The sequence below is a fragment of the Lutra lutra genome, chromosome 13, assembly GCF_902655055.1.
Source record: "Lutra lutra chromosome 13, mLutLut1.2, whole genome shotgun sequence".
NCBI lineage: Eukaryota > Metazoa > Chordata > Mammalia > Carnivora > Mustelidae > Lutra > Lutra lutra.
The window spans coordinates 84,464,568-84,489,718 of NC_062290.1; the positions used below are offsets into that span (position 1 = coordinate 84,464,568).

General features: G+C 44.8%; 1 protein-coding gene across 16 annotated transcripts in view; it reads right to left on the minus strand.

The window, feature by feature from the left end:
• The window catches only part of DENND1A (DENN domain containing 1A), a 504,146-nt gene that overhangs the window by 144,437 nt on the left and 334,558 nt on the right, over positions 1–25,151 (minus strand). For all 16 annotated transcript variants that reach the window (XM_047699506.1, XM_047699505.1, XM_047699501.1 and 13 more), the window contains one exon: positions 11,905–12,030. In XM_047699506.1, coding sequence (XP_047555462.1) covers positions 11,905–12,030 — 126 coding nt within the window. The remainder of the gene's footprint in view (positions 1–11,904; positions 12,031–25,151) is intronic.

Genomic DNA, 25,151 nt, shown 5'->3' on the forward strand with positions numbered 1-25,151 from the left:
CAACAGTCTACCACAGCAGTTAACCATACCTCAGGGCAACTCTGTCTCTGCCCTGCACTGTCTGTAAGTGCAGTGATCAAGCCTTACCTGTCACTGTGTGCGAGGCAGTGCCCAGGGCTGGGTGGTTACCATGGTTACCAGTAGGTTATGGGGGGAGCGAAGTGGGGGGACATGACAAATACCCCAAGATTTTATATTTCTTTAACTTAAATAATCTCTATGCCCAATGTGGGGCTCAAACTCATGAACCTGAGATCAAGAGTTGCATGCTCTACTGTCTGAGCCAGCCAGGTGCCCCAAGTACCCCAAGATTTTATTTTATTTTATTTTTTTTAAAGATTTTATTTATTTATTTGACAGAGAGAGATCACAAGTAGGCAGAGAGAGAGGGAAGCAGACTCCCCGCAGAGCAGAGAGCCCAATGCGGGGCTCGATCCCAGGACCCTGAGATCATGACCTGAGCCAAAGGCAGAGGCTTTAACCCACTGAGCCACCCAGGCACCCCATACCCCAAGATTTTAAATACTTACATCATTTTCTGTTAGCAAGGCTTGATTATAATTGACTTGCATTTCACGTTAAATCAAATAGAAGTTCCAGTGTTAGGATGAGCCCTAATAAGTTAACCTTACATGAATGCAGCTAGTTTTATTATGATGAAAATAGTTGATTTAAAAAAAAAAAATCCTAAAATCAATTGACAAACAACACCCATCAATAAAATTTAACACCCAGATTAACACTGCCATGACAAAACTGGCCACTAGGTGTCAGCCCAGGAAAAGAGGAGGGAGGGCTGCCCCTGAAAGTGTTTTACTTTTTCCTCCAATTATCACCATAAATATCAAATATTTAAACAACAAAATATTGGGCAATTAAAATTATCCATTAAGGGAATGTTTTTTTTAAAAGATATCTAAAATTTTGACGTTTCCCCTTTGCAAAATAGTTTATAAATGGTGTTAGTTTAACCTGTATTTTTCAAGAAACATTTGCACAGATTGGAGACATTGACTCCTAAAAGGAAACTGGCTCCGTTTGCTTCTGATATGCCCTCAAATTGTATGTAACATGGACCATATGGTAATCACCACTGTGGCGAGCGGTCAGAGGAAAGAGCGCGGTTGCTAGATTCAGGCAGATGGAGGGTCTGAGTCCTGGCTCTGCCACTTCTTTAAAAAGTGACATAACCTTTCTTAGCCTTGGTTTCTCATCAGTAAAATGGGGATACACTACTCTCTCCATACGAGAACTGTAAAAATCAAGTAATGGACTATATGTAAAGAGTCTAGCACATAACAAATTCTTCATGTTATTTTCTTTTCCTTAAGACTTCAAGTCTTAATGATTTATTTAACAAAACTATGTTCAGCTCCCAAACAACGAAGGACGTTATAGGTAAGAACTATTATCGTTTCATTCACTGCACAGATAATTACTGAGCGCCTTCTACGTAGCAGGCTGTGTGTCAGGGGTCCATGAGTCATCACGACATTCCACCACTTTCCAGAGTGGGTTTCCATCTCCTTGTGAAAGGGGAGCACGAGACTGAATGTAATGTAGCTGTGTATTTCTGAGAATGTATCCACACCCCATAGAAAATCAGTGTGGACTCATGTCTGGGAGGGTGGGTAGAGGGGAAGAAATCTACAAGTTTATCCTCTAATCACCACAAATACCATAACGTCCTCCACAGAACCATCCCACCGTCACTCCGTCTTAGGTTACTGAGCTGCTACTATGTATGCGCTGGGGACAGAAGAAAGAATACTCCAGAATCCTGTTTTTAAGCTCACGGTCTAGCTAGTACATGGAATCATGAATCACTGTTTTAGGTTCAAAATTGTCAAATGTTAATCACTGCTTGAAAGCGGATCAGAAAGGTCTCTTTTTCAGAGTCTCCATGAAAAAGTAAAAGACCCTAAAATGAGATCATATGACTTAAGACTCCAATAATAGCACCCATTTCTCTTTGCCACTGTCCCCAAAGATACAATATTTAAAAGTGAGTTTACTCCATTAACATACTGACCTTTTGTATGTTCCTACCTGGACCTGATTATTTACTGCACGGGATGATCCCATAAAGGGTGATCTTCTCTAGACCCTAACTGCCTCTGGTCAGGTACCACATAGCTGCTGGGTTGTGTCTTTTGTTTTACACTTAATACACCGACGGTATTGTGTTTGCATCCGATTTTTCTCACACTCTAAGAGATTGTGTGTGTGTGTTTTTAAATTAAGCATCTATACTGTGCAACACTGAAATACAGCCACTAGTCTGATGCATAGTATGGGAAAATAGGCATCATTCATTCATTTGTTCTTCCACACATCCGGCAATTACTTAACAAGTACCTAATAAAAATATCAGAGTATGTGAGGAACACCAAGGAATACAAAATGTGGTCCCATCCTACAGGAACAAAGTAAGAAAGGAGCCAGGATTATGATATGAGATCAAAGCATGGAAATCTCCCCCTAGATAGTCTAAGATACCACTAGGTGTGGTTTATTTTTCAAGTATTTTAGAACATGCGGGAATTTCATTTTGGTCATATTCAGTGATGCTCTTTGAAATCATTCAGGGAAGCTTGATCATCATGTTTAAGCAGATTTCCTGCCCGTTCTTATCTTCTCTCACTTAAGGAACTACTTTTTACTTGGGCAGTCTACTTCTAGAACAATGGTTCTCAGTTCAGCAAGCATTTGTGGTGTGGCTCCAAGATGTCAGGACTCCGAAATTATGTTCACGGGCAGCATCAGTGTCCCAACCTGGGAGGCGGACTATAGAGCTTTGGGGTCAACATCGAATGATGGTCATCTTCTCCCAAGAGGCACAAAATATTTTGATGAAATAGAACAAAAGATTCTTAATTATATTTTCTCTTGTGCATTAAAAAAAGTGGACTCCAATGCATTTCTTAATTTTAAACCCTTGGTACCTATCACCCTCATATTTGCCTGTAAGTACTGGTGAGCAATAACATAAATGAGTAATTATTTCCTTCAGTTTTTATTCGATAGTATGTGTTTTCTTACAAATCCTTCACGTATCATTGAAATAAAAGCCAAACCTTCAGTTACTTCATGAGGTAGGAATAAATAGGCCAAACTCTCATTCGTGTTGTGAATGGTTTCAGATACTCTTGACACTTGAACAAGAATATTTGGCCACCGTTGTTCTAGAATATGGCAGTGTCATTCTCCACTTCTTCCTTTACTTTCTGGACCTAAGAGGGGTTACTATCATTTAGTTACTATCTACTGTCAGCAAAAACACTGTGCTGGTGTTTTACGTACATTACTGCTATTTTTATCAGCAGTCCTATAACGTAGGCATTATCTGCATTTTACAGATGAGAAAACTGAGGCTCAGAGAAATTAAGAGACTTCCAGAGCCAAGACAAAAATACAGGTGACTCCAAACATACTCTTTCCATCGCACTCTGCCTCCTTGGCTGTTGAGAGCAGCAGAGCTCCTTTTCTCCCTGCTTCATCTGCAGGGTTATGACCTTGACTTGGGATGAACACTAAGAAGAGAAAGACTGGCAACTGGTACGTTATGAGCCCCTTCTCTAGTCCACTATAGACTCTTGCTGTCAACGCTTCTGTTTAGCTCAGGACTGCAGGTTTGGGCTGTAATTCCCTATCTGCTTGCTTAAAATAAACTAAAAAAATTAAGAAAATCTTTCACCAACTTTCCCTACAGAATATCCATGGGGACATATCCACCCTTCACAAACACACCACTGTCTGCTTAAAGACAGCGTGGGCTCTGCGTGGAAAACAATTTGGTGGTTCCTCAAAAATAAAATCACCACATGACCCAACAATTCCATTCCTAGGTATACACCCAAAAGAACTGAAAACGGGGCCTCCAACAGATGCGTGCACGGGAAAGTTCACAGCAGTATTCACACAGCGGAAAGGCGGGAGCCACCCAAGTGTCCATCCATCCATCCAAGACTGGATAAGCAAAATGTGGGAGATCCATACATACAGTGGAATATTAATCAGCCTTAAAAGGGGATGAAGTCCTGACGCCAGCTACATACAGTGTGGAGGAGCCCTGAAAATGTTATGCTCAATGAAATTAGCCATATGCAGGAGGACAAGTAACTCACTTTGGGAAATATCTAGAATAGGGACGTTCATAGAGAATAGAGTAGAGGCTACCAAGGACTGGCAGGACGGGCAAGTGGGGAGTTACTGCTTAATGGGCTCAGAGTTTCTATTTGGGGTAACGAAAATTTTGAAAACACAGTGATGGTGGTTGTATAGTATTGTGACTGTAATTTAATGCCACTGAATTGTATACTGAGCGATGGTGAAAGCGGAAAATTTATGTTATATGTGTTTTACCACCAAAAAAAAAAAAAAAAATTTAAAAAACGGGGGGAAGAAGAGAAAAAAGCATGAGCTCATAGACAGACATGGGTTCAATTTCCAGCTCTAGGCTCCCAAGCAGTGCAGAGAATCTCAGAGCCAGCAAAGAGGAGCACACGCCGGCCTCTTCCAGGCTTTCTCCTTTCCCTTGCTTCCCTCACCTCCCATGTCTCGTTCTCCTGCACACATTGTTTTCAGGTTTCTCAACCCTTTCTTTTAGCACAAGACGGAGGCACAAATCAGTGACACTCCTTGTATATGTTCTGGGCATCCTCTGCTTGCCTGCGTGGAGAGCAGGGAGCGCACGCCAGGAAGGGCTCTCCACGCTTTCCATCCTGAGCTGTGGTTAGACCGAGTCAACGCAAATCTGCTCCTTACCACGCTGTGACGAGCTGGCCACCCCAGGTCAGGCTTCTGCACGCTGCTGACTTGCATTTCTTCTCTTCAGAAGTGTTCAAAATATAGCGTTTCAGAGCTTTATTCACAAAGGCGATTGTTGCGGTATTAATTAAAATATTAAAAGACTGGAAACGCTCTAAAGGTCCAATAAGAGTAGTTACAGAAATTATGGTGGCTGTCCTTAATGGGATGTTCGGCAGCTGTACAAAAACTGCGTCTGATGTAACGTTAGATGGAGGAGGAACAGACTTTTAACTTAGATTTGACAGCAGCTACAGAAACACTTCGCAACATGAAAAGTTATTGACGAGAGCATAAGAGAGGTAGTTAAATTAAGGTAGGTGGGTTAGTTCAGTGGGACCATCGTGGTGTTCGAATGTTTCTAGTTTCTAAATACTCTTCTGTTTTCCGTTACACTAAAAACGCATAGAGATATAGTTGTGTCTTTTGAAGCCATGAGATCAATGGCGTTACTCAACCAGGAAACAGATATACATGGTGTTTTTCCGACCTGTTCCAACACAGCCTCGTCCATTCATGCTTGAAAGCCAGGCTATCAATTTGCTTTTATCTTAACTTGTCTGTCTTTAAGGGTTTTTTTAGGTGGATAAATATGAGTCAGCAGAATCGTGTGCAAAATGAGGGGCTGTAAGGTGGATGAGGCCAGCGTACCCACAGCTGAATCTGGAAGCCGGGCCTCCTGGGACAGACTAAGCAAGCGGGACTACGGAGTCGGATGCTGCCTGCAAGGCCTCCTTCGGAGCACATGAATGTGACCGCCTGTTCACTGCCCCCACCCCAGCACCGGCTCCCTGAGGGCAGAGGCTCCCTCCTGGGGAGGCCCCGCTGGCAGTCTGGCCCAGAGAGAGCTGCACTGGCCTGCTGACTCAACGACACTCACAGCACCCCATCTACCCTGGCCTTTCTGCAGACCCTGGCACGGAACAGGATGAGTCCGAAAGCACCAATATCCATCAGTTTTGCTCTTTGATTTGCTGTTTTACCAAACCCTGCAGTGGGCCAGAGGTGGGAACAAGCACCTGTAAATGTACTATCTTGAGACGACTCCACGTATGAGCTTATGAGAAACTACGAACGGAAAAAGGCAGGAAATTAAAACACACAATTCTATTTTTGAAAGTTCTTTCAAACTGAGGCCACTGTGCTGTCTTCCAAAGAGAGGGTGCTAGGTTAGTCTTACTCAGATTCCACGATGATATAATTTTAAACAAAGGAGTGTGGGAAAAGTAAGATTCTTTTAAAAATTCATTCGTTCTCCCTGAGAGGGAGGAAGGGGAATGTTCGAGGCAAATTCAAGAACCACGCTGCTATACATATCCTCCAAAAGTTGCCATCTTCCACCCAGCACAGAAAGATTCCTCGGTCTAGCAATTAAAATCATTTGTCTTTTATCCCCTTCTTGCCAAAAAGGACCCCAGCCCTAACTAGTTAATCCCTAACACACACTGCTACTCCCAGAGTTGCCTGGCAACTGCAAGGAGGCGTGTCAGAGAGCAAGAAAGGCCTAAGTAAATGAGCTAGAGCCTGGGCCGCTGCTTGACATGGATAAAGGGGGTTTTTCTGAACGGGGCTGCCTGGCTGCTTGTGGTTCTGTCATTTAAGTGGAGAAGAACAAGTTGACGTGGCTGATATTGTTAAATATCTTGGGCTCTGCACCTCCTATTCTCTGCGTAGCTGAAAAATGGGTCACATGCCCTTGCGATCTGTAGGCACTTTCCCCTCTGCCAGGGAGAACCAACCTCCAGAGCCTGAAGACAAGGCAGGATGCACTGTGTTTGCGTTGCACACACTGAACACAACCCCGGCCTTGCACACTTCTCTGTTCCTTACTTTCTGTCACCCATCCTTCCACCCGCTATTCCAAGATTGACTCACTGACGCCTGGACCCTGCCATGACCTGGGCCCGGCGCTGGCAATGCAGAGGGAGTTGTTAACGCGGAGCCTGAGGAAATCAGAACAAAGAGAGGCAAGAGGGTGCGGTGGAAGGAACCTGAGTTTTGGAGTCGGGCCAACCTGAGTCTGCCTCCTGGCTCTCCCACCCACCAGGAAGTCACCGGTGATCTCCGCCTTCATCCCCCACCTGGAACAAGGAAAGGAAGGGGGCAGTCACGGGAGATGGCTGAGATCACGGAAGCGGAGCCACTGGGGAGATAAACTGAGCTCCGTCCAGCCTTGTGGGAGGCCGCAGAGCGGGTATCCCACTCTCGGGCCCTTTGGGAGAAGAATTCACCTGGCCCTGAAGAGACACTGCCAGCTAGCCCCCGCAGGCCCTCCTGCCTGGGTCTGGCCTGGAGCCCCAGGCAGGGACAGGGAGCAGCGAGGCTCTGGCATGTGGCCGGCCTCAGCAGGGGGCTGCCGTCCCCTTCCCTTCCGGGCAGGGGAAAGAAAACGACGCTTGAGATTCCCCAGCCAGCTGCATTTTGAAATTTTTCCAGTCGGACAGGGAAAAAAAAAAAAAGGCCAAAGAGTTAAAAGTCTCCAGTGAGCCGTGGGCCGCGGAGGAGGAGTGGCGTGTCCTGGCCCCTCTGGCGGGGGCTCGCCCCCCTCCCCGAGCCAGGCAGGGCACCGAGGGGCGCAGCGGGAGCTGGCCGCCAAGCAGAGTAGAAAGCAGCGCTGTCTAGTCTGTCACGTTTCATGTTGTAAAAAATCCAAACCCGGTGACTCCGCAGTGACCTGAGTCCCGAGGCTGCGCCTGTTGGCCCAGGGTGGGAAGCCAGCACACTGTAGCAGTGTGGCAAACGCTGGGGACACGCGACAGGGCAGCCAGAGGGGACGAGCCATGGGAGCCCTAGGGGTCTGCGGTGCCCTCTGCACCCACGCCCACTTCTTGGGGCCCCCCACCCTGCAGGATCCCTCTGCCATCAGCCGTGGAACGTTCTTCACATGCAAGGCTGCTGCTTGGGTCCTGCCCTCAATCCGTCTCAGGGGCTCTGCCCTCCAGGCTGCCCCTTGCTTCTGGCCGCCAGCTTTCTCCCTCACCTTCCATAGCAAAGGCTTCCATGTACTTGGACCGTCTAACCAAGTAAATCCATGTCAGGGATTCTGCCTGAGGAAATAATTCAGACGGTGCATGAAGATTTCTATAAAGACGTTCATCACCGTGTGATTTAAAACGGGGAGAGGTTACCCACGATCCGAAGAACCAGCATTAGGATGATGGGGTGGGCCTCAGCATTGACCGCAGATTGTGGGAACTTGAGAGAAATCTCAGACCCTTGCCGTTTTAAGAGCACCACAGGTGACTCTGATCCACGCCAGAGTTAAGAACCACCGGGGTCACCTGATGGGGTACGTGCTGTCATCGTAAGAGATGTTTAAGGAGAGTTTTTATATAAGGTGAAAAAATACTACTACAACTTACTAAAACTACTACAGCATACTAAAACATAAAACAACATACTAAAAGGCAAAACCAAATAACTGAGAAGTGGATTACTTTGCCAGGAATATATCAACTGTCTTTAAGGAAAAAACCCAAAACCCAAAACCTAAATGAAACAAAAACAACCCTGAAACCCTAAAGCCTAGGTAGAAACATGCTAACATGCTGTCTTAACTCCAGATGACAGGATTATGGGTATTTTCTCATTTCTAGTCCTCTGTTAAACCTTTTTTTTTTTTTTCCTTACCAAGAGCAGGTGCTATTTTTATAACCAGGGAAACAACTAAAAGACAAGTGGCCCTGGGGAGAGCACCCTAACCTCTCAGCACCGTGCTTACTGTCACCCAAAACAGGCTCACCCAAGGTACCATTCCCCACGCCACCCATGTGTGGCCAATGCCCACCAACCCTTATCTCTTCTTGGGCTCATTTGTGCTTTGCAGTCAATTATTTTAATTAATTCCCCAAACAATCTTGCATAGGAAGTGCTATTAGCCCATCTCTCAAATAAGGAGAAATTCCTAGAATTAAATCTATGGTTTAAAAACCATCGAGGTAGCATGGTGATGATGCCTGGCCAGAAAATTACAGGCCCTCTGGCTTCCCTCCTGGCTGTCCAGAGAAAAGCTATTTGGGAGCAGATGAATGGGACCAAAGGCACGACAATCTGCCATATTTCATTGATTCTAAGATGCAGATTTCTTCACACTATAACATCTCTGGAATCCAGATGTGTCTTACAACTGGTGGCATCCAACTGTGATTGCCAGCACCCTTTCCTGTTTCGTAATGGTACCTAGAATAATGGTACATCTTATGATTGAAAGGCAACTCAGACTCAGTGAAATGTACCTTGTTTTCTTTTTTTTTTTAAGATTTTATTTATTTATTTGACAGACAGATCACAAGTAGGCAGAGAAGCAGGCAGAGAGAGAGAGAGAGAGGAGGAAGCAGACTCCCCGTGGAGCTGGGAGCCCGATGTGGGGCTCGATCCCAGGACCCTGAGATCATGACCTGAGCCGAAGGCAGAGGCTTTAACCCACTGAGCCACCCAGGCGCCCCTGTACCTTGTTTTCAACCAAACCCATCATCCTATCCTCAGAATGCTACTTTTATTGGCTATATAATATTCTAGCATACGGATAGACTTTAATTTCTTTAACCAGTTGCCTATTATGGACACTTAGGTCTGTTCCATGTTTTTACCATTATCAATACTGCTATTGAGAATACCTTTGCATTAAGTTTTTCGCTTTTTCTACTTACAGGCATCATCACTTTTTCCTAGGTCTAAATCTTGGGAGACATTTGACATCTCTTGCCCCTCGTCTCCCACATCTCGTATCTTTGCAGATTCATCTAGTCATTTCTTCTTCATGGTACCTCTTCCTGGTGTTACCACCAGAGGGCTCTCTTCTGAGTCTCCAGGACAGTCCCCTGGTCTCTGCTTCAAATTCCCCTTTCAGTCAATCACTCTATTACTGGTCAAACACGACTTCAGTCTTAGCATATCTCTGCTCAAAAACTGATATTTCCTACAAGGTGAAGTTCACACTTCTAGCCTTGCATCCCAGGCCCTGTCAAATTTGGCTCCAAGCTCTCCAGCAGCCTCTTCTCCCTATCCAAACCCACGACTCCAGACAAAGTGGCCATGAGGGGTACTGCCTCCAAGCCTTTGCTCACTCAGTTAACTCCACACCCGCCACGTGGAGAGACGCTCTTTTTCCAAATCTAAGCCATCAGACCCAGGTCAAGTTTTACCTTCCCTATGAAACGTTTTATGGCTCATTTGATCCTTATAACCATCAGGAGATGTAGAATAATAGGTATTCTTAGCCTCATTTCACAGGTGAAGAAACTGAAGTTTAAAGAGATGAAGTGGCTTGTTCAAGGTCATATAGCTTAGAAGTGTAGAGCCCGGCTTTGAACTCCAGGGCTTCCATCCTCAAACCCAGTGACTTTCAGAGTCAAGTGCAAATACAACCATAAAATTCTTCTGAGGAGCAACTTGTGCCCAGATCATGTATCCAGCAATCCCTACCAAGATTCAACAGCCTCTGTATTCTAGACACACATACGACAAAACGAAATCATTTTAAGAGTGGAAATACTGCATGTTTGTCAGTTCCCAGCAACGCAAGGGAAGGACTAGACCAGTTATCCCATTCTCCTTTCAGCGATGGAAAGACAACAGTATCTTTCTTGAATTATACTAGCTCTCCAATGAGCACTAGACCTGACTGGTTTGGCTGGGCCCAAGGTCAGGACAAAGAATCAGAGCTGCCTCACTTGGAGACAAGCAGGACATGGGGAATTTGCTTTAACTAAGAGCTTTAGTGGACCTCAGGGAAGCAGCTCTAAGGAAGCAAAAAGAAAGTACATCCCTTGTGTTATGACCATGACATTGCCTGAAGCGGAGGCAGCATAGAAAGTCAGGCTTAAGTGCTGGACAGGAGACAAGGAATAAGGAATGGTGGCATCAGGCTGCTGCTTCCTGAGCCCCCGACCTAGCAGCAAGTGTGCTCCGGGTGAAGGGAAAACAAGGTGTTTACTATTATTCTGGGTCTCACTTAGACACATGACGGAGTCATAGTAATCAAAAAAAATTCTTAACAATGTGTAACAGTGGCTCATGGGGAAGCATAACCAAGATTCACTGTCAGAGTTTGCACGTGAAATGCACCGCCTGACATATAACTCACCTTGTCATTTAATAGAATAAAATGCTGAGGGTTAAAACCAAGACGGAAACAAACAGTCCCGGCCTATAGGCAGTGTGACCTATGCTGGTTCCTCATACCCACTCCAGCCAGGCTGGATGTGGCTGCCATCGCCCGTAGGCTCAGGATGAAGGAGGCTCTGCGCTCTTGAGAGAATAGGGCTGTCGGCAAGGTCGCCCCCCAGTGTTCCCTCCTATGCATGGTGACTTGGGCCCAAGCCCAGTTCTCCATTCTCTGTGGCCAAGAGGCCGGAAGTAGGCAGAGTAGAGGGTTATCAGACGGGAGCTTCCCACTGAGGCTGGGAGAGTTTGTACTTTCTTTGGTTTTAGGGTTGCCCCTAAATATCTTCGCATCTTCACAGTAACTTCCCACCGCACAGGGCAGGCAGGGGAATGGACGAGGCTACCTCAGTAGCTCAGGAAGGCCGAAGGGCCGCCGAAGGGGAGAACGTTATTCCCCAGTTTGTGATATACCGCGCAGTCAGCACATCAAGTGCACTTTGGGAGCACCTGAGGAGTGAACCCCTAGGATGCCTTGCTTTCTCAAGGGTGGAGCAGAGGCCCCTTCCTAGGAAAAGGGCCTTAAGACACAGAGGGAAAGCACAGTTTGGGGACTATTCAGCTCCTCTGCTGGGTTAGCAAGTCATGTCTCTTCTGGGCCTCAATTTCCCCATTTGTCAAATGGAAAAGATCCTCAGAGAGCAGGTATGTGAGAGATCTGGGCCCTGTCTTAACAAGCAGCTGGTGCCACTGTCCAGGGAGGGGACAGGTCTTTAACGTTCACAGGAGTAGTGACCGCTTCACACAGAGTGGCATGGCTTCCTCACGCTAAGAGGAAAGGCAAGCGGGGGGCACCCCCCAGCCCTTCACAACACAGACGCACAACCCCTTCTGGGTGAATTCAACCGCCAGGTGAAGAGCTGAATTCCTGTGACCCCTGAGGTACGTTTCTCAGCCCTGACGTAGATTTGTAAATGCCAAGAAGCTACTCACCGGCTCAATTTTCAGAGCATTTCGGTAGCTGCCAAAGAAAGCCGCCTGGGCCTTGAGGAAGGCCCTGGCCACACCATCGCCAGTAGTTGTGGACACCTTCTTTAGCCGGTTCTTCAGGGACGAGATCTGGTGACAGAGAGAAAGGAGACGCGGATTGAGGGCAGGGTGGGTGGACGGCTGGTAAAACCCGATACATACGGAGCTCTAGAAATTTCCTGGGAGGGGGATGGAATTAACAGCTCAGGGGCTGGAGAACAAACCGCATTCAATATTGGGGCAGGTTTCTGAAACTGAATCGAGTGTATCGAGTAAGAGCAAAACCAAAACCATTTTCTGAGTAGTTTCAATGTACTAGATATGCCCGTTCACATGCATTTTCTAATTTAATTCTTTCCGTAGTCTTGCAAGGAAGGGATCAGCGCTCCTGTCTTACAAGCTCCTGCTCCAGTCGCAAAGAGATTAGATTACATGCCTAGGAACAAGCCCAAGAACTGGCCAATTGGAATATGACTTGAAAGTCTTATAAACTGAGCCCAAATGACAAAAATTGTTTTAGTTCGAAGTCTACTATGTCTTCAAATTACTTACAAATATTAGAAATGAATGGCTTATTTATAACATATATACCTCACATCTTATACTCTGGATACATGTTAAATACATAAACACATATGATATATATTCATTAAATACATGATAACTTATGTTTATTAAATATAACTAGAGTAACTAGAGGAATAACATCTATATTCTTATATCCTTCATACTCTAAAGGAATCATGGCAGCCTTACAGATATGTACTCAAGAGATTCAGGAAAATAGTCAAGAAAGCCATGGCACTGGGAAAGCAGCCAGAAATATTTAGTATATAAATGTAAGCTATAAGGCCTTACATGGTGGCTAGACTGCAAATTTGACTTAAGAGCCTCCTAGTGGTCAAAGCAAAAAGAGAAACTCAAGTTGTGAGATTCTTTGGGTCCATGCAGTACAAACAAACCACTTGCACAAATGAAAACGCATTTTCCTGAAAGTGAGAACTCAAAGAGATTTCTCCTGTGAATCCTCAGTGTAGGAAATCTTCATGTGTGACGTGATGGCTCTTGCCCTCAACATGAGAGATAATACCAAGCTTCCTCGTCTGTTTCTTTCCATTCACCTCAGGCTGCCACACTACACAACTTCTGGGCACACCGTTCACGCTGTATTTGTTCCACGTGAAAAGTATTCCTGGAACTTGGCAATGTGATAGCCTTGAGTCAACGTGATCTAACGGTGGAAAAAAACAGACCTGGGCCCTGCCCACGCGAAGCTTATATTCCGGTGAGGAAAATACCAAACCCATGCGGCGTTGCTACGTGATGAGTTTATGCTAGAGCTCACTGAGGAAGTCAGCAAGGCTTCCTGGAGGGAATCAGGCTTGAACAGAAATCTAGAGGATGAGCTGAAGTACAACCTGGCAAAGATGGGAAGGAACAGTGTCCGGGGAACAGGGGAAAAAGCCTGTGGTTACAAGGAGCTCGGAGAACAGAAAGAACTATGGTTTCAGGGGAGATAGTGATGGAGAACATGGCCTGAAATGAGACTAGAGGAAAAGGCAGAGGTCAGAAGTGCTGTGAGTACAGTAAGGAGTTTTTTCCCTTAGTCTTGAGGGAAAATGTAAACCTAATGACTGTTTTCAAGCATGCAGGTGACATATCGAGAGAATATTTCAGGAATCTGTATGGGCTTCGATATAAGATTACCTGATGGCCTGACATTATTTAAGGATAAGATAGAAAAATTTGATTCAGGTGGTCCATGAACCACCTACAAACTTTTAATATGAATGAGTGACGATCATTTTTCTGGACATAGGCTCCACACTTTTCCTCAGATCCCTAAAGGTACCCATGAACCTAAAAATATTAAGGATCGCTGGTCTGGGATAGATTACACAGACTTTAAAAATGCTTCTTGGGGGTGCCTGGGCGGCTCAGCTGGTTGAGTGTCTGACTCTTGGTTTCAGCTCAGGTTGTGATCTCATATGTCATGAGATCGAGGCCCACGTCATGCTCTGCTTAAGAAGAGTCTGTCTCTCTGCAATACCCCCTCCCACTCGCACATGCTCTCTCAAATAAATAAATCTTAAAAAAAAAAAAAGAAAAAAGAAATGCTCCATGGACATTATTTCTTACTAACAAGTTTCTGATAAGGGATTTTTATTTTAAAAGTTTTATTTATTTGAGAGAGAGAGAGAGCATGAGCAGGGAGGAGGGGCAGAAGGAGAGGGAGAAGCAGACTCCCCTCTGAGCAGGGAGCCTGACATGGGGCTTGATCCCGGAACCCTGGGATCAGGACCTGAGCCGAAGGTAGACAGACTCTGAGCTGAGTCGTCCAGGTACCCCAGGGATTTTTAAATAGCTTATTAAGATCTACTGTGTGTGGACCATAAAATTCACTCATTTGAAGTATACAGTTTAGTGGTTTTTAGTATAATAAGGTTGTAGAACTATCACTATTATCTAAACCCCAACTATTTTTATCACCCCCCCAAAACCCATCTTATTGTCAGTTACTTCTCACACCCCACCAATTTTCCTCCCCTCCTCCTGCACCCTGTCCTAGGTAACCATTAGCCCACTTTCTGTCTCTATGGATTTACCTATTTTGGACATTTCATACAAACGGCATCACACAATAAGAGGTCTTTTGTAACCGGCTTCTTCCAGTCAGCATAAGCTCATTGTAAACAAGGTGACTCCATGCTGTGGCGCTTATCACCACTTCGTTCTTTTTCACAGCTGAATAATATTCCATTGTGTGGCTATGCCATGTTTTATTTACCCTACGTATTTAGCTGGTTGACGGGCGTCTGCGGTGTTTCCACACTAGGGCTATTATGAATAATGCTGCTATGAACATGAATGTAGAAACTTTTGAGACACCAAGAGATTTTGAGGCCAGAGCCTGCATGGTGAAACTCCTATTGCCAGAACTTATGAAGATAAGCTGAAAAGGACATGTGAAGTCGTGGACAACACCTGGGTGTCCACATCCTACTGACTGGGACGAGCCCCAGGGCCACAGTGGTACGAGCCCATGCAGAGCAACGCAGGCCATTCAGCAGCCGGGCAGACTCTGCCGTGGACTTTCAACTTGAAATAGCAACATGGAACAAAACAAAACAAAACATGCTTCATTAAAAGGTTCAAAATATTGCCCTCTTCCAACCCTCCCAATAATAGAAATCCTGCCTCTCCCAGGGATGAGGGTGACGTTTCCGTCCTTTGAAATGGTGCAAGCCACTGTCACTCTTCTGGCTCCTCAAAGGCCTTGGGCCACCTGTGCCGCAGATTATTCCTCACTTAACCTTCCCTGGCCTTTCCCTTTCATTCGGGAGGTGTTTAATTACCTTGGATTCACAACGCTGCTCTTCAGGTGAGCCTCTCCTAATGGCCTCATTATCATTTTACACAAAGAAGTCGTTGCTGATTGTAACTGAGCAAATAAGAGTGTCTGCCTTCCTGCCCACCCCAGATGGTCTGAAACCAGCCAAGCGGTCCTGGGCTCCTGGTGCCCCTGTGACCACTCAGGCCAAGACTTCTGAAGACTTCTCCTCACCCTGCAATACGGAGAAGCTTTTGTCAGCACTTCAAACTTTGAAACTTCAAGTATATGCGCATCTGATAACTGGTGATAGCATTTTGTCCTTTAAATCAAAGTGAGGGACGAAAATCGGAGGCTGAAAATAACCCAGAGTCATACATCTAAAACTGAACTTGCCAGGAGCCCATGTGGGGGTTCTGGTCAAATCATTAACATTGGGGTTCATCAGGCATAATCTGGGGGCGACAGAAATGCTGATGAGGCTGGCTTTCTCCTTTAATGAGGTATCAGGAGGAAGACAGAAAACAAAGGGAAGAGGATGCTACACTGAACTCACCAGCCTCTCTCAGATGCACCCCCACCCCCACCCCCACCCCCATCGCCTTCTGTGTCCCATCTTTGCCACTGCAGCATCACCCAGCTCCGCTCCTAGGCCAGATTCGGAGGTCAGATTCCGTAATCCTCCTTCCCTACCCACCACCATTCTCCGCATCTTATCAGCACCACCCCAAATATCCCAAACCCACCCTCCCCTTTCAGTGCCCATGACCTTGGCACTGTGCCACAGAGCTCCATCCCTCCTCTCTGGCCCAGACTGGTGGTATAGCTGCCTAGACAGGCTGTGCTCAGTATCCCCTCAATGCAACCCACCCACAGCTGTCCTAGTGATCTCAGAAACATATGAATCTGGTCATTCCAATCCCTCCATCAAAATCCTTCAATGCTCCCCACCTTGGGCCATCACCACCTGCAGAAAAACATCCCAACTTCTCCGAGCAGTTGGTGACACTCTGCTCAGCTGGCCTCACTTCCCTCAGCCCAACTTAATGTATGTTGGACTGACAGTGAGTTATGATTTAGAAGCATTCACATCTCTCCAGCCCATACACAGGCCAACAACTCACACAGCATTGTCTCTTGTCCCCTCCTGTTCTATTTGTGGAAGATCTAGTCACCCTTCAAAAGACCATCCAAGTGCCTATCAATGGGGGTCAATTAAGTAAATTATACCGCATCCTCACAATGAAATACTGCATAGCTGCTGAAAAGTACCTGACAGGACTTGAACTGACATAAAGAGATGTCCACAAAATACTGCCAAATGGGAGGAAAAACGCGAGTTGCAGAGCTATACAGCATGAATCATTTAAAAATTTATGTTGATATAGGTAGTAAAAATCTAAAATGCCATGGATCAAACTTTACCTACAGATGGATGCTTTCCCTTTCTATTTTATGCACTTTCGATTGTTTTGATTATCTTTTATTAAAAAGCACATGTTCCTTTTAGAATAAAGAATTCAAATAAGGTATTTTTCCTTAGTAGTCAAATTAAAGGTTACTTTGGGTTAAGGGAAAGAGGGGATCCAGATGTCCCGCCATCTAGAAGCCTTCCCTGACTACTAAGGCAGGGTCCACAACACCCGGCTGGCCCCTTGGACTGCCCTGGTGTGTCTTTGGTGAGTGGTCACTACCTCTCCTGCTAGATTAAGTTCCCAGAAGGGCCAGCTGGGCTTCGCTGGTATAATCAGTTAGCAATTGCAGCTAAATGAAAGAGCGGGCGAGCGAGTGTTTAGATACCCGGAGAGGCACTTCCAGTGTCGAACCTCTCCACTTGGAGGAAAGTCTGGGATCACGTTCTTTAGTAACTGATCATTAGAAGAATCTGGTCTCCACTGGGAAGGATGGGGATGGGGAGAGAAATTGATACCCATCCGTACCCCTCCTTTCCCCTTCTTTCTAAATGAAAGCCACCATTTAGATGCAACCAGAAATGCAAGGAAAACCGAATTCTCGGTGAAAGCGGACAACTTGCCCAGTCTTAACAGTGCAAACGCAACTCGTCCAATGACGAGCAGCGTTCCCTACCCCCGGTTCCTGCTCTACCTGCTCACCAAGGGTGTCTTGACTTCCTTCACCTGCTTCTCTGTCCCCATGCACTCCTCAGTCTGGGATTGGACATCCAGCCCTCCTACTTTCTTAACCTTTCTGAGCTCCCGTCTCCTTTGCTGTAAAATGAGGTCTCTGCTACACCCATCTGCTCTGAGGCTTAAATTCCAGGGGATGGGAAATGGCTGGTGGAGGCAATGAGGGCCTCGGTTCTTCGGTGTTCACGTTTCCTTTTGTCCCTAGACCACTGCAACCGTCTTTTAACTGCAGGGCTCTATTTTCATCCCAGTTTCATCCGTCTTTTGCATGAACTTGACTTTCTAAAACAAGAGGCTGTATCCCATCACTCCAGTCCTCCAAAATTTTCACAGGCTCCGTAGTGCAAACATGATCAAGTCCAAATTCCTTAGCACAGTATTCGAGGCCTTCCACGGACGGGCTTGGCTCAAGCTCCATGTCCAACACTCTACTGAGTTTCGGAGGCCTCCACGCCATTCCTAAAAGCCTGGGTGTCCTTTACCCACCCCCATTCTTGAACAAAATCCTTCTATCGAAACAAAAAACCAACAAAAAACAACAAACAAACAAACAAAACCCAACCAAACAAAAACAACAGCAAAAGCCCCCAAAGCCTCTTTCTGCCATGCCCTCTGTCAGACAAACAGCTCTTTCTCAAGGCACAGGAGCTCATTCCTTTCATTGACGCCTCATCTTTGCAGGCCCTGTGCCGGGAAGGGGCTGGGAACAGCAGCGGATGGCCAGGGCCCAGCAGGAGAGCTTGCAGTCAGTCTCCCCAAGAAGAGCCACAAGGTAGCTCGTTACCACTTTAAAAGGGACTCTTGAGTGGCATGTGTCACCATCCTAGTGTTGAGCTTTTTGTATAATCAGTATTTATGTATCTTCCTCCCCAAAAGAATGAAGATAAGCTCTTTTTTGCTCAGTAAATATAGGTTTCTTTCAGTAATACTTGGTTGCAACTTGTGGTAGGTGTGGTGGGGTGGCAGAAGGCGGCGAGAAAGGTGGCCCACGATTCACCCAGCCACCTCTGACAGGAAGAGAGGTCCACAAAATCCTGCCAGACGGGGGGCAAAAATGCAAGGTGCTGAGCAATTCACACGGCACAAATCATTTAAAAAGTCGTATTATCCATATAAGTTTACATATACACAAAAAGTCTGAAATGCCATGGATTGGGCATGAAAAGCATGAACCCTGCAGGGAGGTTTTCAGCTTCTGTTTTGTGCCCTTCTGAGTGTGAGGGTCTTTGTGCAGACTCCCCGCTGCTTGGGCGAGAGAGACTATAAAGTCTTAGCCTGGCCTGCGGGGCCCTGAGTGACCAGCCTCAGCTTCTTTCAGATTTGAGGCTCCGTATCCCCTCCACGGCACCAGCCACGCCATCTGGGCCCCAGTCACACCAGCCTCTCTCACACCCCGAGCCCTGCGGGAGGCCTGCTCCTCTGGAGCGCTCCCAGCACCATCGCCCCCTCGCCCGCAAACCCAGTGCTGTCCGCCTGGCCTTTCTGCCCGTAGTTTATCACCCGTGTCGTCTGCTGTGGCAGCTGCAAGTGAGCGCGGGAAATGTGCCTTGTGTGACTGAGGAACTCAAAGTTTTACTTTATTCCATTTTCATCAATTAAAATTTAAATAGCCACATGTGAATAGTGGCTACCATGCGGGACAACGACGGACTCACTCTTCAGGTCTCGGCTCAAAGAGAATCACTCCCGAGGTCTGACCCCTCAAAACAGACCAAGGCTCCCTGTCATATACTCCCCAGGGACCTTCCCCTCAAAGACACACAGCAATGCATTCTTTTAAAGAGTCTGTCTCAAGCCAGACTATGCAGGGGGCCCCACTTGCATTAAGCGCTCAGTGTCAGAAATGAAGTCAAAAGACTTATTGTTTTGACCAGTAGGACACCCGGTAGCAGCTGGGGGGAAAGCCAGAGAGTCACACTTTCTTTGCCCCTTGGAAAATGGCCTGTAAGGACTAAGGCAAAGTGATTCTTCCTTTCCAGAAGAAACTAGCTATCAAGGCTTTGTTATAAGATTTCCTAGGGGAATGTCTGGGTTTGGAGAGGTGAGAATGAACTACTGCCTTGTTTTCCCATTTCCAGGGACACACCTACATTGACCCTCTGCTACTTCACATTGGTAGTGAAAAATGGCAGTGTATCTACCAAGGCCTTAGTTCTTGGTTCCCATTTGAATCAAAAAGTCTTGAAATGTAAAGGCAATCCCACCCCACTGTCTCTCACAGTAACAAGTTTCTGGGAAAACCAGGAATTCATTAGGGGAAAAAAAAGAAGAATTAGTGTTTATTAACCCCCCTACTAGATACCAAATGCCATGGCAGGTGTTTTCAAACCCAGTTGTATTAAAATTTCAGAACCGGGCTAGACAGGCAGGATTATCCCCACTACATAGATAAGGAAAGTGAGCCACAGCCCCATGTCACATAGCAAAGGGCAGAGGCCAAAGTCAAGCCCAAGTCTGTGTTACTCCAAAGTCTATGTTATTTCATGGATTCTCACTGGTGCCAGGATTTCTTAGAATCAGCAAATTAGATCTGTCCTTGATACTGGTTTATTTCTTCCCCAACTTAATATATCTCCATTATTGCTTCCTTTCATTCCTTGCTTTTCTGTTTCTTTCTTGAGAACATGGTTGTACCTTGACCTCAGTTGGCTTTAATTGGTTCTTCTGCATCCCATTTTCCCCTCAAAGATCCCGGTTCTCCATGGGGGAGTGGGGCCTGTGCTAGTTATGTGGAGCTCCAAGCTGGAGCTGGCTATGACCCTAGGGGCCCAGGTTTCTGCTCCCTCTGTCTCTTCTGACATCTCATTGGTCGAGCATTAAGTCAGAAAGTTAGAGGCGAGCCTTACAATCTAAGCAGCTTTTGTTAGACAAAAGGATCAATTTTCATTACGTGAATGGCTACTTCACTATATGCTATAATGGCTTTGTTGAGCATCTTGAGAACAAACTATCAAGTCCGCAGGATGACATTCTTGGGACTAAAAAAGCACAGTTTTAAAACAAAAAGGCCCATTTCCACTATCTGCCAAACAAAGCTCAGGAGGAGTCTTGCACACACTAACGCACTCCAGCCCCTGGCGTGTGTTTAATCCAAGTCCTTCCGCATTTTAAACTGAAACACAGCAGCAACAACTTTTGTATTTTTCTACCTATCTGTAATACTCTTTTTCTTCCAAGCGCCTTTTTTTTTTTTTTGCCCAGAGGAAGTGAAATTGTCTTTGTTTTCCCTATAAAACAATTTAGCTTTAACACACACACACACCCACACACACACACACACACACACAATTAATGCAGCTGAAAATTCTGCCCAAGCTCAAGGAGGCTACAGGCAAGATCTGAGCTCAGAATAGATGTGTATTTATATTATTAGGTGGTCATTCAATAAAAGGATTATTTCTAACCAAATATGTGCATACGTGTATGCCTATATCCACATATATGCATCCGGGGAGTATTCTTAGAGAAGGGTTTTCTCCCCCATACTTCTGGTCGTTTAGGTTTAAAGGTCAGATTTAAACCATCACCATGTTTCACAATGCAATCTGTGCAGTGCCGCGTAATGAAATGGTTCAGTAAAGGTGCTCGTGGAAATTCTTTTAATTAGGTCTAAGGCTTTTCAGTTGTCAACATGAATAAACCAAGAACCATTCTCTTGCAAACACAAGGCACAAAATACAAATGTAAGTTACCTTTGAAAAAACAGATATGCACTTGCGAGAGGGACATTATACATGGTTTTTTTTTGTTTTGTTTTTTGAGTTTTTTTTTTTTTTTTTTTTTACAGTATATCCTCCGCCAATTTTTCTTTTTTTTAAATGCCAACATCTTTCAACAACAAAATGGACTGCAAATCAAAAATAAAAGGGCTTGGTCTATTTCTAATGAACCAGGACACTAATGCCTGGTTCTAATGAAAAGTATTTGCAGAAAGACTAAAGTTAAACGTTAACTAAAAATGTTTATCAAGAGATTAATGATGTTCTCCATGGGCAAAAGCCACCTATCTGTTTAACCATAATTAATTCTATAGACCAGTGCTATTTCAGGCAGAACCTGAATGTCCCAGAATGACTCCTGCAAATTGAATGATATCTATTAAAAATGCACCAAAATGCACTTTCGCCCTCAGTAGCACTATCTGAGACCCGAAAGAAGAGCGCATCACAGCAGGAACAGCATCAAGACTCCGGCTTTTCAAAGCAACATTGACAAATTAAACTACTCAGATTTGGAATTTTTAGCCATCAGCTCAAAGCTCAATCTAGGGACCAAAACTCGCAAAATGCAAACTGTTAGAACACGGGCGGTTACTTGGGGAAGTCGGATTAGATGCACACTGAGCTCTGATAGAAAAAGCAAAACTGAAGGACCAACTGCAAACATCACCTGAGCAGCTCAGAGTTAGGTGGACACAGAGGCGTTGGTAAAAGCCAACCGGCCAGAGATGCCACGTGGTCCTGATAGACATATGGAATGGATCAGTGTATTGACTGACTGATGGATGAACGTATTGTCTAGCAAACCCTGAGCATGAAGGTACAACACCCCGAAGTGTGTTGATTGAGCTTGGGTTCAAATTCTGCCTCCGAGGCTGGCTCTCTGCTTGCTGGAGGCCTCTAGGCAAGTTACTTAACCTCTTCTCTTCTCTATAAAAAAGGGGTAACGTATTCCCCCCACCAGACATTTGTTTCAGAATTGTTATGTAGATTAAATGTCAAGATTTTCAAGGCCTCTAGCACAGTGCCTGGCACACAGTAGGAGCCTCATAGATGGCCACTATTCTTCCGCACAACTCAACTCCAAAGCCAAAACTACACAGCCATTGTGTCAGCATAGAAAAGAATAATGGACTCACAATTAACATTTTCTAGGGCATCAATTACTGAAACGTCACTCATTATGCTAAGCCTGGTGGGTTTATTTAGTGACCCAAACTTGGTGTATATTTGGGAGTTAATGAAGTGCGTGGTGTTTACAGAGATAAAAGCAGGATCTGTCTCAGCAACAATGCTGGGCCGAATGGATACAGAATTTCCATGCTTAGGGATGCAGCCAGGCCGGATCCTTGGTGGATCACATGGATACATCCACACGGAGTGAGATATCTCCCAACGGGATCTGGGCATCTCCACCTCCTCGGGGGAGAAAAAAACAGGAAAGGGGGGGTGGGAAGTGTGTATAATAGATGTGTTTCACAGTGTCCCTGCTGTGATGAACAACTTGATCCACTTACAGTTCCAAACACATGATGCATAAAAGAGCTGACAGAAATTCAATTCTTGCAAAGAAAAGCATCTGCTCTCTAGTGGGAACGGCCAAATATTAAGCAGTTTTAAGGCAGGGCAAAGACCTAGAGGAGCGCACTTCATTATCTAGATAGCCGGAGTGAAGCAATGCAGGGGATTACAAGCGGACGAACGAAAAAGTAGCCGAGATTCCAAGCATTAATTACCCGGAGTAAAATGATTCAAGTTAAATCTTTGTTACGACAAATATTAAACCCAGCTGTGTTTATGTAGCAGTTGTGAAAAAGAAGAAAAAAAGAAATCCGTGTACAATATCTGTGAGCTCTGCCAGTAAATTGAATTCGCTGGCAGCATTTCCTCTACCACGAGCCAAACATCCTCAAAGATAAAATGTAGCTTTTAAACAGACCTGGGGAAACGGAATCAAGAAATTTCAACCAATAAAACACAACTCTTTACTGGTATAAAAGTAAAGTAAAATTCAGTAATGAAAGGAAGGAAGTCTCTTAAACATTTACTGCATTCCAAAGCTTGGAGTTGCGGTTTATTGCTGAGGTCTCTTCTGATGTCCCACAGTGCTCCTGCTCCAGCATCTTTAATGAAGTCCTATAAACTCCCATAAAATACTTGATTGTTGACAAATCATATACACACACTCAGGGCAGGGCCCAATGGATCACGATGCTCCTTCTCTCTCTCTCTTTGCATGAAACTTACAAGGTATGGAGTGGACACTGTCATGGAGACTGGCCAACACAGAACAGAGACCTACAGACAATTACTTAAAAGGATGAAGGATGAATGACTGGTGACAGGCAGACACCTGAAGACATAGAAGCCATGAGGCCCAAAGCCAAAACATTCCAGTGTTTCAGATGAGAGGAGGAAAGATGATTTTTCCATTATAAAACTGGTAATAGTCATATTATAGAAAATCTGGAAAATAGAAGAAAAAGTGCTAATCCATAATGTTACTGTCTTAATATACTACTGTTGGCAATTTGGAAGGTGTTTTAAAAATCTTTTATTTCTGGGTATCTGATTGTTTTTCTTCATGATTCTCATAGTGGATATATCACTTAATGTTCTGCTTTCTTCTCTAAATTGAATCTTTAGCATTTCTTGTGATGCCCATAATCTTCATAACCATCATTTTTAATGACTGCAGGGTACACACCACTGAATAGCAATAGGTTAGATTACCTTAATTACTCCCCTTAATTTCAGATATTAAAGTTGCTTCCAACTTTGGTTAACATAACATAAACAATGCTGTTTGGTTACATGGCTTTCTCCATGTAGAAATATTTGCCAGAAAAAAAAAACCTTAGAAGTCAAATTTCTGGGTCAAAAATGAATACATTTTAATGTCCCATTACATATATCCTCATATAAGAAAGTGTGTTATGAAAGAGCACCACTCAGGCTATAGAAAGCATGAAGTTAAAAAAAAAAACAAAAACAAAGAGTAAGCAGACAGTAAAGGCTTCCACATATATGTGCACACACAAAAGCCTACAAATTCCAGGCCAATGAATATTAAAAAGGACCCTAACTGAGCCATGGGAAATCTTGTTCCCCAGTAATAAAATGTGGTATGTCCACATCACTGGAAGCCTCAAAGAGTTTGAACTCCCTCTGATCAAGTTTTTAAAAAGCCCTACAATCTATGTATTGGCTAAGCAGCTTACACTTAATACTCTTTATTTTTTCAAGAATTAATTAATTAATTATTATTATTATATTTTAGGGGCAAGTAAGAGCAGAGAGAGAGAGGGAAGGAGAGAATCTCAAGCTGGCTCCATGCCCTGCACGAAGCCTGATGCAGAGTTTCATCTCATGACCCTGAGACCATGACCTGAGCTGAAATCAAGAGTAGGACGCTTCGTCAACCAAGCCACCCAGGTCCCCCTACACTTAATATTCTTGAAGGAATAAGAGATGTTATTTAAAATTTAGGAGAGAAACAGGTGAAGCAGTTAAATGGCTGTGGAGGGAGGGGACATTATGTTCTTGTCCTCTGCAGCTACGCGGCCCTGAGATAAACATGAAGTCTATAAACAGGCATGGAGATCAGTAAGACATGGACTATTCTTGCAACATCCCTTCTCCAAAATCCACAGCTGGGGAACAATACAAGATGGTCAGTAAAAAATGTTACATCTGCAAGTCTCATGGAACCCAACAAAATACAACAGTATTAACCTTGTCCATCTGGTATTTTTTTTTTTTTTAAGGCAGACAAAGGTAACGGAGATTAAGATTATGGAAGTTGAAACCCAACTGTCTAGGTACCTCGTTGAAAGCCTAGTAGAATACCAACCTATGTCCAAAGTTACCCCTTGACCCATGTTTGTAAATTACATGAAGATCAACAGTGCTATTCTGAAAGCTACTCAATATTGGAGCCTCCTTTTAAAATTCATTTCCAAGTCCTATTCTTTTTAAAAATTAATTTGAGGGGGCGCCTGGGTGGCTCAGTGG